General features: G+C 38.8%; 1 protein-coding gene across 2 annotated transcripts in view; it reads left to right on the top strand.

Moving 5' to 3' along the window:
• Positions 1-404: 404 nt before the first annotated feature.
• The window catches only part of CSRNP3 (cysteine and serine rich nuclear protein 3), an 86,774-nt gene continuing 71,333 nt past the window's right edge, over positions 405-15,845 (top strand). The window contains exons 1-2 of one of the 2 annotated variants that reach the window (XM_059820659.1): positions 405-495; positions 13,794-13,964. In XM_059820659.1, the coding sequence (XP_059676642.1) occupies positions 405-495; positions 13,794-13,964 (262 nt within the window). The remainder of the gene's footprint in view (positions 496-13,793; positions 13,965-15,845) is intronic. The other variant, XM_059820660.1, reaches the window with a different exon arrangement.

Genomic DNA, 15,845 nt, shown 5'->3' on the forward strand with positions numbered 1-15,845 from the left:
ATTTCTTCTTCTCTGAAGATCTGGATAGCTGAGTCAGTCTCAAAGAATGTATACAGGCAATAACTATGTTCCTACAGCTGTTTGCTTGTTTTTGCCTTACAAAAAGGAGCTAAGAGGGAGAATTGCTATTCACTAGTGGAGCTGAAGGTTATTAATAGAGAGACTTATTTTTTTTCTTGTCTTTAAATTTTGTCATTACCTTCCAGTACAGAGCGTCCTCACTGATTACTAAGTAGCTCATTAAAGCTGGCTTTTAGATGTGCTTTTTTTTGTTTTGTTTTCTTCTCGCTGTTTTCCCATTTTGATAGCATGCAGATGGGGGTGGGGAATGGGAAATAAGGGAGAGAGCATGTTCCAGAGGATGCCAGGATGACTTCAGTTATTGGATGACTGCTGCCTGATGGATGGAAAAAGGAGGAGTAAACCTTTCAGTCTGCACTGACGGAGCTGAAACACAGAAAGACGATTTACAGGTAAGGGTGAAAAAAAATTCCTGTTCTGAATAGCTATTCTTGATCCGTGCCACATTTCTTGGGTGTAAAAAATGCATGTGCAAGCATCTTATTGTTTGTTCCTCATTAATGACTTTGAAGCAGCTTTTCAGGTTATTATTTCTTCTGCCTAGGAGGTTTCAATCAATGTGAGATCCATAGACAGTGAAATCATAGGCATGCCTGATGCTATCTGACAACTTTCTGATGTGACAGTATAGGCGTTGCATCTCGTTGATGCTAAAGTTGTTCAGTAAGCTGTAGGAAGAGAGGTCTTTTGTGTGATGGAAATACTTGCTGTTGAAAATACAGTGTATGCTACCAGAAGGAAAATAGTGCTGGAAGATCTAAAAATGTTTTCTTTGAGTTTGGATAGGAAAAGGACTTATAAATGAACTGCTTCTAAAACTGTGTTTTACTTAGTGTTGCACAAACAGTAAGAATGGTTCCTCAGAGCAACTCTTAAAGGGTTTTTGTGGATTTTTGCATTATTTTTAGGTTTGGAATGAATGTGTTTTATAATTCAGTCATAAAATTGTCTTTGTCATAAAGAAAAAACATGATGCCTATAATTAAATTGTGTACAAGACAGATAAATCTTGTATTATCTATAGCAGTTACATACCAGTTTTAATAAACTGTTGAAATAGCTTCTGTGGAACCTGTTCTGCTGAGTTTACATGTTATCAGCAGCTGTTAGTTCACAGATGCTGAGGATGGCAAGTAGCAAATAACTTGCGTGGTACAGAAAATAGATTTGTTTATCAAGCCACATTATTTGAGGACATAGGACTACAGTCCGGCCCCACTGAAGGAATTGGAGATTTTGATACTGGCCTCACTGGGGCAAGGATTTCAACGTGTCAGTTCTTGATTGATTTATTTCTATGTTTTATGGGTAGCAAATTATTGTTATACTACAGGACCCTGTTTTGCTGGTTTGAAGAAGAAAACTTCATTGAAATAAATGAATTGTGATTTTAAATTGTTGCCAATGTATAGGTGAGTGGTTTTTTGTTTTTTAAAGCAATCAGACATTTGCATTACTTCACATTAGTGATGGAAATAGCACTGTGGTGGGAAGTAATTTGTTTTAGATAACTATATATTTGGTGTATTTAATTTCTTGAGTATCTGCAGTTGCTCCTTTAAGATGATTAAGTAGCCACTATATATTTCTAATGTGACCTTCTTCTGGAATTTCTTGAAGCTAATTATAATGTATTATTAAGAAATATCTGATCTATAAGCGATTATCGGTATATACATTTTATGGAAGAGATTCCTTTTTAAAATAATACAAAGGAGTTGTTCATTCTTGTGACACTTGTCCATGTCTTTTGACTGCTGTATTCTAAATTAATCCATTGATAGAAAAACTGGGAATGTTATTTTGTGAACAAATAGTTTTTAATTCATTAATTGTTCCTCTTTATATTGAACTGAAAATATAATAATGGGATTATTTAGTTGCCACAGTCCATTTATATGGCATTGAAAAGAAGAAAAAGATTAGAAGCTTTCTGCTTTGTTTGAGAGTATATGGTCATAAAATATATTTATAAAGCTAAAATACTGGAATTTAGTTTTAATAGATTTCAGAAATTAAAATCAGTAAACGTGTGTACCCATTTTTGTTGTATTCACTGTGAGTGAATGCTCTTAGAGCAGAAATTATTAAATAGTGATGGTATTAAAGAAAAACTGGATAAGATCAATAAAACTCTTACTGAGTACTAAAGAGGACTGGAAGAAGCTTTGCCCTGTGTCCACTTACTTATACACCTTACCAGCTGCAAGCATTTGGAGTGGTGTCCTTTTCTCCTGGCTGTTTCTTCAGAGAGTGGAGCCTGATATGTTTGCTAAACAAACAATCAATCAAAAATTAATAACTTACAGCAAATGTCAGTGATTCACAAAATTATTCTAAAAGACTGATGAACTGTATCTTTTTTTGTACTGGAATGTGAACACTGGTAAATAATACTGGCTGAAAAATAGAAGAGTTGCATCCTAACATTTGTTATTTGTAGGGAATGGATATCTATCTGAAAGCACAACTGTTAAATTACAATCTCAAATCTATGTATTCCTATCACTTTTCTTTTTCCCCCTCAAATGAGAAATCTGACTCAAAGCAGCTCCAGTAACAGAGAGGCGTTGATGAAAACAGAGATCTAGTTCCACATGTATTTAAATTATTCTGTCTCCTTGGAAACGCTGCTGCCGCAGATGGTTTTTTGGATGGATTTGGTTTTTGATGGCTAAAAATATGTACCGCTTAATAATGACAGCATGAAAGATACCGAATAAAACTACTGTGTTGTTACTAGTTTTAAAGTTTACTAATGATTCAGGTATTCTATGTGAACTACAGATTTGCATTTGCTGTCCAATATTCCCTATCAGCTGCTGCCAGCACTCACCAGCTCGGTGGAAATGAGATAAGCTCATTAGCCTTGGTTGCAGACCCTGCTGAGAAGGTAGCGTGTGAGTGGGAGGTAAGATAGCCAAATAGTTTGAAAGCAGGTAGAAAGTTGGAAAAAAAAGTCCATGGTGGTGGTGCGCGTATGTGTTGTGTAATATTTGAGGATATAGGCTTATTCCCAGTGAAATCAATGGTAGGAAGAGTATGCTTAAGCCCTGCCTTTGCAAGTTAACAATTTGTAAATAAAACAAGATCTTTTTCTTTTATTTATTGCAGAATCTTTAGTGAATGCTTACTTAGCAGTTGTATGTGTAGGTGATTTAAGTATCACACAAACCATTCTAAAGCAAATATTAAACTACCTTAAACAAAAGCCAAAACCTAAATTACTGAAGAACTCGTTGTAAGCAAGAAATAGCATTGCATTACATTACTTAACATTACTAAGAAATTTCATCCTTTAAAGAGTTCATTCTTTCCAATTAAGAAAGTGTAGCTGCTGCTTGTTTTGTTGGTGGTTTTTTTTTAATCCAGTTCTTGTTTATTTATACCCTCCACGTATCACAACTTCTTTTGTTGTTAGCTGGTATTCAGCATGTGTGAAAAATACCACTTCTATTTTTTTGATCTCTCCATTTCTATTGGATGGCTTCCTGCTTGTGCCCAGAGAACAGAACAAATGACAAACATTTCCTCAGTGCTGCATGATGGGCTAAATATACCTCTCTTATTCTCTCATTTTGTTGGTATATATGTGATTTGTTGTAGCATAGACAAAAATTGCTGATTAATTTTCCATTATTCAATGAGGCATTTTTCCTGTTCTGCAGTGTCTCAAAGGCAACATTAAAATATTACATGGTCTTGTTACACATGTAAATAATTAATCCGCTGCAAATTAATACTAAAATCCATTTTTAGCTGACAACACAAATACCAAAGGTCACTTAACATAGAAGTTGAATGCTTGATTTCAATTAATTGAAATGTGTAAGAGGAAAGGAACTGGTCTCTTTCATTCTATAAGAGACTATTAACATATTAATAAGGCAGATTATTAAACGGATTATAGGAACTTTTCTGTGAGGACAATAAAATTTAATCATCGCAGGCCTTCTTATTGAGAATAATTTGTTTTGTATTAAGATGAACAAAACTGGGTTGCTTTAATTTTAAAGACCCCTTTCCTATAGTATGTAATTTAAAATTCCATGGAGAAAATAAGTAAATCAAAACATTATTTGAGGAAGTAAAGGTGTGATAAGTTGCTGGAAGTAGCATCTGTGTATTTTACAGTGGTAGTCAAATTTTGCCAATTTGACATGAATCCCTTGATTTCTGGATATAGAAGCAGAAGTTCTCATCTGCTGAAAATAGTAATGAGAATTTGTTGCACATTGCCTGTCATTATGTCTAGGTTGTGGAAGATAGTGATGATAACACGGAGAAAGTACTGCTTTTTTGTTTTGGTTTGGTTTTTTATAATAAGTAGCAGGCAGATGAGCTGAGGTTTCTGCCAGGCTAGGTTTTCCCAGCAATTTTCAGCATTATTTGTTCATGCCAGAAGAAAGAGAGTTCTCTGCTATACAGCTAATATCAGACCACATAGGTGAAGACAGACTATCTTACCACGTTTGTCAGTCTCCAAAAAAACCCCCAAACTATCTCTTCGTCTTGTTTCTAAACTCTAATCTCCTAAAATTAGACATTTTCAATCTTGTCACATATAAGTAGTACCATTATTTATAATAATTCCAGTGTTTATACTAATATTTATATATTTATATAAATATTATATATATTTATAATAATTATGGCAAGAGCAAGGTATGAAGGATTTGGTCCTTTGTTGTCTAAAATTTGCATGTACACTCCCCAGTTCCCCTGCAGACACACTCATACACCCCTCCATACATAAACAGTTAAGCTGGAAGAGTTTGCTCCTGTCTTTTGAGATAAAAGAGGAAAACCTAGTTCAGAGTTATTTTTGCAGGTATGTTCCAGTACATTTTTGTGTCACAGGTTCATACTGCATGTCTTGGAGTTCAGATATTCTGGGTTTGGGGGTGTAGGGTTTTTTTTTTTGTGGTATTTTGGGGTTTTGTGGGTTTTTTGTTTGTTTTTGTGTTTGGTTTTTGAAACTCTGTTAAACAGTACAGATTTCAGAGGAGAGAATGGCTAACCCTGTGTCAAGATGCAGAGATCATGGGGCAGAAGAGGAGAGCTGTTGAATTCATGTGCTCTCTGCTGGCTTTGATGGCAATGGTGAATGAGCAGCCAGGCTGTATGTTAAATAGCATGCAACAGGGAGCCAGGTAGCGTGTATCAGTGCTGTAAAAGTGTGAAGGCCCCTTTGGCATATGCCAATCTTGACCATGCTGTACTTTGGCAGGAGCATACTGAGATACGCAAGATACCCTACCATGTTGTGCAGTTCCTCTGCAGGCAGTGTGCAAGATTGATGTTCATGAAAGAACAGTGTGAAAGATCAGTACTGAAATAGTACCAAGACAGGTCACAGTGCGCCAATTAATAATACTACCTGGGCTAATCTGGGCAAAATTTACATAAAAGACCACTTATTTCCAGTAGTGTGTAGGTTGATGGCATTTCCAATCTCCACTACAGAGCTGGACCCTACTGCCATTCTTGTAGCTGGGAGCAGCATAATGCAAAGCTGCTGTGCCAAAAACATGCTGGAAACACTATTGCCAGTGTCAGAACCTCACTCCAGTTTCTGGGGAGGGGCTAAGCAAGCCAAATATTCTCTGTCCTTTTGCAAAGAGGTGCAGTAAGGATGTGTTGTTAGTATGCTCTCTCTCCCATACAGCAGGTGGACCAGTTCTTCCCATCACCTGCATGCTCACTCTTCTCTAAAAGGCTGTGTATCTGTAAAAGTCAGTAGGACTGGTGGCAGTGTTTTTCTGTTGTCACATTTCAATTTTATGAAGAATCGTGACATCTCCTGGCCAGAGCTCTGCTGCAAGCAATCCTGCAATACAGTCTAAAAAGTAGTAAGTCTTTTCTGGGAGCCCACATACAAACTTAAAAATTTCTTCTGGGATGCAGATACTTCTGTAGTGGCAGCCAAATACATTGTACTGTATTTTTTTCTTTGAACAGAAGCAAGAGAAAATCTTCCACAGGGATTTTGGGTGAAGGGATTTTAATTGATGACATTTCATCATCAGAGCTTAAAACCTAGAAGAGAAGTGGCCAATACCAGGTCTTCAGCAGTGTTACCTGAAGACTTTGGAAAGGACTTCATGACAGGCCCAGCTAAAAGTGTTTTAGAAGACTTAGATGAAGAGTAGGCATTATGAACCTCAATTTGTGACCCAGCTTCAGCATGACTTTCTCCTGAATCTCCTGTTTGCCTCTACAACTCAGTGTCACTTACGCATCTTTCATTCTTGTAGAAGCAGTTCTTGCTGTAGCAAGCTTAGAAGATTGTTATAAATGAAACACAAGCTCAAACTAAACAGCTTGTGTGGGCAAATCTCATCTTGACAGGAAAGCCCTCTTGCTGAATGCCTCTGAATCCCCTTCTACCAGGTTGCCCCTTTGTCATTGGAGATCTGAATGCTAAGCTCCTGCATTCCTGGTTGAATTATCATTGCCTCTTACTCATCTCATTTTGCTCTCTGAGGAGCATGCTGAGAGAAGACTTAGAACTAGCCTAGAATTTTCTTCTGCTGGCCAAATTATACAAGTGTTTCATTTAACTGTTGACATCAGTTGATGTAGCTAGGAACTGAGCTTGGGCATCAGAAGGCCGTTTCACTGCTGCTGTATCCGGGAGTTTTATATTTGGATGATGGAGAGGGGGGATATTTACATGCTTGGTGCATATAGGGCCTTATGAGATGCTTCTGGTGGACTAAGGGAGCCAGATCTACCACCATTGCATCTCTATTGCATGTAGAGACGAGGTGAGCATATGCCAACATCCTTTCTGCATTCTAAATTCATTGCCAGTGGAGCTAGTTGGCACGTGTTAAGAGTGCCCAACAATGTGTAGGCAGTCTAGAAGATTAGTGGATTAGTACTCAAGTGTGAAATCAGGAGTGCTGTAAGGTGATGGTATAGAAACCCTGCAAAGAGCAGACTTGGCAGGATTTGGCTTGCAATGCCAGAACAGATTCCCCGGGTTGAATTGCGCAGCCTTATCTTGCAGGATTTACTTAGTGCTATGGATTTAGCTAGACTGAAGCAAACAAGCAGAGAAAGACTTCTCCTAGTTTATGTCTGTGTAAGACCGCTGCTGTAAGCACAAATTTATGAGTAAGATTATACTAATGGTATTCCCTGTGCCTATACAGAGCAGTCTAACTGGAATTAGCTTGCTATGTGTTTTTAATTTTTAGATTTTAGTTGTGAAACTATCAGAGCCTACCTCTGGCAACTGGCGCTTGTGATTAGAGCTGCCAAATACAGCAAAACATGTATTGCAAACATTAATTTGAATTCTGAACAGCTGTTTGATTCATGTTCATGTACCTCTGTTGTTCAGTGTTTGCAAGCATTCATGCAAATGGATTTTTGTCTGCATTAATGCAGTCCTCTACATGAATAGTCATTTTCACAAGCAAATGATATTCTTTGTGTGAGTGATGTTGTCACTGTAGATGCTTTTGGTTTTGACTCTTCCCACCCCTTCTCCCCCACCTAAAACTGTCAGTTACACAAAGAGCAAAATAATTAAGTACAATGTGTGGAACCAAGCAAACACCTTGATTAGTTCATGACCATCTCTGCTGCTGACATTCATTCAGCAGGTAAGAAAAATGTCTTTAAAAAATATCAAGCTTTGTTTGCAAGCTAAGAAAAAGACCTAAATTCAGAAAGAATATTAATCACAACAAATAATCCAAACATCTCTGCTTGTGAGCATCAATATTCATGATTTAACTGTGAAATTATTTGCCAAGTCTCCCTAGCGTGTTACAGTACACGCTGACTGGCCAGTAGGTGGGAGTTGTTTGTGATGAGTACTTTGCAGTAATGTTTTATATGTAACATCTGTTTTCTGCATCCTCTTGTTCAGTTTGCAGTCATTTGCATAGAAGTGTTTTTTATTCAGAAGCAAATCTGTATTGTTACTACAGACTTTGTCTAAATTTTTCCATACTTTCAGCTGATACATTTGAGACAAGGCAAAATGCAGTGTGACTCGTAGGTCAAGTCTTTGTTTGATGCCTGCCTTTTTATTTTTGTTTTTGTTTTTATTTTCAGGTAAGAATTTTTATCCAGGTAGATTTTTATCATGGTATGTGATCAGCTCGCAAGAAGGAATTAGTACAAAATTAGGTTTCATAAATGAATGCAGGAAGCAATTAATTGAGTTTTTTCCCCTAAATGTTAGTGTGTTTTTGGACTTTTTCTCTGGTTTTTCCTGAGCTTTAGTCAATAACTGATTCCTGTAGTGAGGCTTTGCTCTAGATAATGAGGATATATAAAATAGGAGCCTGCCTCAGATTATTATTTCATATCTGTTTTGTTATGCTTTTTGCATATGGTACATACTTGATGTTTATGTCTTCACAGGTATGTTCCATACCTGTGCAATTTCCCATGTGATGTATGAGCTGTGTACTATAGTGCTGAATTTTGCAAAACAGTCATTTATTTGAAGATTTTGATCAGGATGAAAATGTCTTTGGATTTGTCTTTGTAACTGCACAAAGATTTTTGTCAATTCCCTATTTCCGTATTGCTGCTTGTTGTCTGTTTTATTAGTATCTTCTAGCACATTTCACAGCAATAGCTGAAGTGCAAGTTAGGAGAAATGCTTTTACCTCTCTCTCTCTGTGGGGCCTATCCAGCGTGGTCCTGACGCTTTTGTTTTGTGGATTATTTTTTTGTTTTACTATTTGGTCTCCATGGGTGTCAGGATATGTCAGGAAACACTGAGGATATGGCAACTTAAAGTTAGTTTTTGTAGAGCAGGTCTGGCAGCGTATGTTACGGAGAAGAGGCTTCTCCTGGGAGCATAGGTATGCACTGTCACCCTTCCCCTCCACTTGCTCAGTAATTCTAACACCGCTCTTTTGGGACTTTTCACTGGGATTTAGAGATGCCTGCTTTCTAAAGAACTGCTGCAATGAGATTGTTATCATGGTTTTCTAAAATTTCCAGCCTTTTAGGTACAAGAGAAAATCAATCCAGCCAGACTTTCACATTATTTTACTTTCTAGGTTCCAGGTAGTATTGTGGCTGTTTTAAATACATCTCCCACACTTACATGGGATTTTTGTCTTCTAGTAATACCATGTTGCCTCTGAAGTTTTTAAATGTATGGTGCCTGCCAGTTATCTGGCATCACAGCAAGGCAAAGCCGGTTGCCATGGAGCTTTGAGGACTTGCTTCGCCAGTCAGCGTACCTGCAGCTAGAGAATGGGTTAAATGATCTCTCTGTGGCAGTAGTTTCTTCAGGGTGGAGGAAAACTAGAAAAGAAAGGAGGAAAAATGGATGGGGGAGGTGTTTGGGAAAGATATATCTTTCTCCCAGCCCACATCCATCATACGCTACTGCTGTGGCAAGTTGCCATTTCCTTGAAGAATCCTTAACTGTGTCAGGCAATTGGCGTTTGACCTAGAGCTCACGACCATGTGTGTAGCTGATTTTCCTTGCTTTAATACTGTTCCTTCTGTTTCAACTTTGTTTTGCCTTGCTGTGAATTAATGCCACGTTAGCATGGTGAGTAGCATGGCAGAGGATGATGTATCACATCACTGTGCGGGGATTTTTTGTTGTGAAGGATACATCAACAAACAGGAAAGCTTCCAGCGCCTGCTTGTTACTCAGTTGTGTGAATCAGCGGGATGCTGCTCCAAATCAATCTTAGCTACTAGACAGCTATTTAATAATTATCCAGAAAGGTCTGTTTCTAATTGAACTTTTCAAGCCAACTTTCTCCCTTTTTCACCTAAACCGACAGTTTGATGTAGCAGTTCTCTAATTGTAGCTGGTAGTTGTTTTTCAGTTTGCCTCTGAAGGCTGGACCTCACTGTGTACTACTCCAAGTCCAAGAATATTGACTTACCACTCTATGCATTTGTTTTTCTTAGTCATGTGATGTTGTTTGGTTCCTATAGTCAGTCATGGACTTTTGTGTAGTGGATTCTATGCAGAAGTATGCACATTTGCTAATTTTTCTTCAGAATATACATATTGCTACAATACTTCTGTGTGTTTGAGATTATTCCCATCCTAAATGATGTGCTGTGTTGCATGCCAGAAGTGACTTTTGTGTTAGCGAAACTGTACCACTGTGTATATTACCCTTATGATTCCTGTTCTCAGATACGAGGTTTATTTACAGCTTTATTTTCCATTCATGTATTGAAAATTTGACTTGTGTAAGTCTTTGGTGCCTTGTCCCCTAAACCTGTAGGGTCTTCAGTTCAGATGAGGTTGGATTCAGATTTCTTTGTGACTGCAGTTGCTTCAGTTTGATTCCCCCAAATCTGAAATTATTGATTCAGTCGTAGCTGTGGTGCAGGCAAAAGAATGACAATTCAGTTTGAGTTCCCTGTCCTGGTGCCCTGATTCTGGCCTTAGGGAACCTTTAGAGATACTACAAACTTCATGGCCTCATTGCTGTTAGAAGTTTGACTGTTGCTTGATCTTGTTGGTTTCTCTCTTCCACTGGGATATATCACATCATCAACAGAGAGTGCAAGTCATAAACAGTATTGAGTTATGTGTCACCATACTTATCTCCTGGTTCCTGGAGATGTGGATCTCACTCAGGTACTACAGAATGCCTATGTAAACAAGGCGTGGGTTAAATGTATCAGATAGAACATGCCTCATGCGCCGCTGTGCAGATGTGCCTCTTTCTGAAGAATATTGGCTTATGGAGCAGCAGCTGTTTATACAGATGTTATTCTAAAGGGATCTCCTGCTGGTACATAGTGTGTACAAACAGTTTTAGATACTCTTTAATCTATCTCTGTGATAGCCAAGCTCTTGAGTAATGGAAGTGTCTCCTTCCCCCAGTATAGCATTTTCCTGGGGAGACTTGATAGCAGAGAGACTAGAATCAACAAATCGCAAGTGGCAATGCCTAAATTTTATCACGGCTACTTTGTCAAACAATCTCCTTGATAATCTTCCTGGAAGAGATTCAGAACACAAATTGGCCGACAGCAATACTAAATATATATATATAATGGATAGCTATACCTTCTTCATGTGTTGTGGTTCTGCAGTATTCCCATACCTCCTGGCTTATCTTGATCGGCTAGCTGGGTGTAGACCTAACCTGTATGTCACTTCAAGGATCCTGGGAATCATTTGTTATGGTTCATAACATAAATCTTCTTAATGAAATGGGTTTGCTGCTACCAGGTTGTGACACTTGGTGCAAATGTAGGCTATGCTAAATGCAAGCAAATTTAAAACCCTTTGGTGTGAAAAATAATTTGTTTCTGCTATTAGCTGTAAACAGTTCTGGCTATTGAGACTCTCACTATCTGCAATGACTTTACTGATGTGAAAGATGCGTGTTAGTCATCTAGTCGCTGCGTGGTATACTTGCAGAAGACAATGCCTGACAAAAGGGCTTTTGTTTGGAAATCATCTCAGGCCATGAAAGCAGTTCTTGCTCTTTGACGGTCTGCACACTAGCGATGGTTGCAGGTATTAGGTTTGCCTTGCAGTGCAGTTATGACTGAGGTTCTTTGGACCTGGAACTTCATGACTCCTGTAGCCATAATTTCAATGGGCTCAGACGTGGATTTGACCTAGGTCTCACTTGTACAATAAACTCTTTGTCAGCCCATTTCTCACTCTCTTCACCGAGATGTTTGAGTGTAAGCATTTTCTTTCTCACACTCCAGCTGCTTCTTTACCCTCTTCTGCAGTCAAGCTATAATCCTGTGGTTTTGATATTGCAGTCTGTTGCCATGGAAATAATGGTGATTTCACAATTTCAATGCTGTAAGCACTGCAGGAGGCAATGGAAAAGGTGGTTGGCAAGAGATACAGCGAGGACGTGGGGGACAGTTCAGAGAAATTGTTTCTAAACCTGGGGTTTTTTTGGGGTGGGGTGGGTGGTGTCTGCCCCCTCTCTATTATTGTGGGTTTTGTGTGTGTGTGTGTTTTGTTCTTCTCTCTCTTTTTCTGTCTGTCTCTCTCTCTTTTTGTAAATGTGATTTTTATTAAAGGTTGGTGCTTAACAATTTCATGTGTTCTTACATATTTTGCAAAGGCTATTACAAAGTGATGCTAAATGCTCCTTTCCTTGTCCTTAGAATAAAAACATAATGCTATCTTTGCAGTTTATAGTAATCAATTTTTGGACAAAAGGGCAAAAGTTGAGATCTAAGCACGTTCTGTTTAAGTCATGTGTTTAGCCCAAAGAAATCCCTTTCAGGAAAACAGTTTTTTCATAAATAGTAAAACAAGCTGAGAACATCATGACAGGCATATGCATTTAAAGCTGTCTGTGTGACTGACAGTATTAAAACCTAATATATTCGTTATCTAATTTTTAGTGTGCTCTGCATACAAACAAGTTCGGTGCTGAAGATCATCTTATGCAGCATCTGTTTTTAGCATTATGTTATGATTCCACATCTATACTGAAATCTTTTCTCTAAATTAGATATATCCATAAAGGTAGAATGAAACTTACTGGAGGAAATCAGCGTTGTTATAAGATGAATTGAATTGGCAGCTTAACAAGCTGAAAGCAAGTGGCATTCAGAAGAATGAGAATTTTGATACTATACGCTTGAAAGCATCAAACAGCAGCCTTTTTTCCCCAGATATTTACAGCAACATTCCACTGATTAGTGTAGTCAGAGAGTAGATATTATCTGTAACTTTTAAATTAAGATCTTAGAATTAATTTTTAGTCTTCAGTAGGATGTAATCAGTAACGATGGTGACAGTAAACTTTTAAGATTTTTTTTTTTTAATTAAAGATAGGCTGAAACAATTTTTTCTCTATCAGATGCATTAAAATGATTTAGGAATTGCTTTAAAAATATTTTGATCTTTTTCTGCTTGGTATTCCATAAATGGAGATAAGAAGATCAGCTGGTATGTATGAAAGGGAAACAATAAGGAATGTTTAACATGACTCTGGCTTTCTTGGGCAGTGTTATTAGGAAGCAAAGTTCATAAGGATAGATTCAGTCCCTTGATACTTTACTTGCATGAATGGAAATAGTCTACATGTGTGCCAGTACTCACATCTGAATTTCACAAAAGCTCTGCAAGAAAATTCTGCATAAATTAAAATGACAAAATGAGCCAGAACTGTGTTTGAGGGCCTGGCCTGAAAAGATGCTAAGTATCTCATGCTTTCAAACCTAATTGAGAATGTGGGTGTTTGATAGTACTGAGTATTGCATAAATCAGACCTTTAAAATAAATCGAAAGAGAGAACATTTTCTTTCTGAACAGTATTTATTAGCGAACGCTGATTTTTGTCATGTAATGTTTCTTGTTGTCAAGTAAGTTTAAGTGTTGTATAAAGGCGCATTTCTACTGAATTATATTGGATTATATATACTTTATGCTTGGCCCAAATTTGCAGAATAAATGAAATATTTATAGTTTTTTATGCATGTGATTGGTTATAGAATTTTGTCTGTGCTGATGGCATACAGGTAGCATTTACCTTCCATCTTAAGAAGAAAAGACTGCCCGCAAGAAAGTCAGTGAGATTATGAGTATACTGATGATAAGTAGTTCTGAATCCTTCCTGGAAAAGTTGTTTAAAACTCTCGGTAAGGAGCCGTTTAGCTACAGGTAGTAGTACCTGAGTGATATATGACTGCCTCCATGATAAATGAATTTGAAGACCTGGACAGCAGGCAGGTGTTTCAGTGCCTCATTGCCTCTGTTCGTGTTACAGGTGCATGTGACAGCATTGCAGTGATGAGTGGAATTTTAAAGAGGAAGTTTGAAGAAGTTGATGGCTCCTCACCTTGCTCCTGTGTGTGGGAATCAGATGATGACCTTTCTAGCAGTGAAAGCGCTGACAGTGGAAGTAATGTCCATCCATCCACTTCTAACCACTTTACTCGTAAGTACTAAAGTACTATGTAAGGCATGATATTCCTTTTTATACAAGCGAAGGAAGGTTCATTTTACTTGGAAGAAATACGGTGTAGGCTATCTGCTTTTATTTTGAAGCATTTTTATGTTTTATTACATTTAAATGTTGACACTGTGGGGAAGTACTTTTTTTGTAAAAATATTTACGTCAGTGAGTTTCAGAGGAAACTCCACTTCTATACTATATTGTTTACATCTAGATAGTGTGAAATATTTTAAGTATATAGGAGAACATCTTCCGTTTTGGGTGATGATTTTGGGGAAGAGGGAAAATAGGGAGTAACAAAGCTTGAAGGCGGGTGCTTCTGCTTGACCCTGTCTGTTCAGGGTTGAGAGTAGCCCGCATAATCTGCAGCAGAATAGCTGCTCCCTCTGACCATTCATCCTGCCACCTAAGCCAGTGCAACCACACAGCCCTCAATGCTTTTCTTCCATGCATTACAGTAGTAAACAGAAGAAGAAATGTGCAGTTCTCCCTGAGAAGATGTTAGATTCATATTTGATGTTTCCATGAGGCACTTGAACAGAAATGCTTTTCTTATTCCAACCAGCTGAACATGAATAGTTAATTTACAGCATATTTTTCTTTTGACTTCTCAGGTTGAGGTTACCAGTTACTAAACTCACATAATTTGTGGAATCTACATAAAGCCTCGTATCTGCAGTAAACCGTGCATGTAAATGAGTAGCAGTGATTTGGACTTTATCTGACAATTCATGTGTAGCAGCTAGAAGGGTGTCTCCGTTTTTTTTTTTAATTGTCTGTCTAATAAGCTAGTCTAGAGCTATTCGTGAATTACAGCTGGCAGTAGGGTTAGTATTGTTCCTTATCTGAAAAGGAAAAAAGCTCCTCTGGGTAAAGGACGCTTCTGTACTGACTTCTCTTTGAGTGGACTTTTCAAAAGCACACTGAGGACTTGGATGTTCAGCTGAGGGTGGTGGTGAAGGGGTTGTACTGTACCTGGAGGGGGCATCACAGGAGACTGTCCTGAAACCTGTCCTGCTTAACATCTTTATTGAGCACCTGAAGGAGGTGACAGTGTGACTTGTATCAAGTTTGCAGAGAACCACATTGAGGGGAATAGTTGACGCCGTTAAGGGAAAAGCTGCCATTCAGAGGGACCTAGGCAGGCTGGAGGAATGGGCTGACAGGAGACCCAGAAAATTCGGCAAAGACAAATGCAGAGTTGTGTACCTGGGAAGGAAGAGCCCCTTGCAATCCTACAGGCTGGATGCTGGCTAGCTGGGGAGCAGCTCTGCAGAAAAGGCACTGGGCGTCTTGGCAGACAGGCAGCAAGGTGAAGGTGAGCCAGCAGTGCGCCCTGGCAGCCAAAAAGGCCAACAGCCTCCTGGGCTGCATGAACAGAAGCACAGCAAGCAGAGCGAGGGAAGTGACTATCCCCCTCACCTCAGCACTCATTAGACTGTACCTGGAATACTGTGTCCAGGTTTGGCCCCGTGAATGCAAGAACGACATTGCTAAAGCGGAGCAAGTTCATCAGAGGGTCACCAAGATGATGAGGGAGCTGGAGCATTTGCCCTGTGAGGAGGGGCTGAGGGACCTGACCTTGTTCAGCTTGGAGAAGGGAAGGCGGTGGGGGGACCCAGTAGAAACCGTGCAGTACCTGTGAGGAGCTTATGCAAAATGTAGGCAGGCTTTTGTCAGTGGTCTGTGATGGGAGGGTGAGAGACAATGGATGTAGATTGAAACGACTGAACGTAAGGAGAAACTTTTCACCATGAGGACAGCCAGGCACTGGAACAGGTTGCCCAGAGAGGCTGTGTAGTCTCTGTCCTTGCAGTTTCTCAAGACCTGGCTGGCTAAAGCTGTGAGCAGCCTGGTCTGATA

This window comes from Gavia stellata, chromosome 8, assembly GCF_030936135.1.
Source record: "Gavia stellata isolate bGavSte3 chromosome 8, bGavSte3.hap2, whole genome shotgun sequence".
Classification (NCBI taxonomy): domain Eukaryota; kingdom Metazoa; phylum Chordata; class Aves; order Gaviiformes; family Gaviidae; genus Gavia; species Gavia stellata.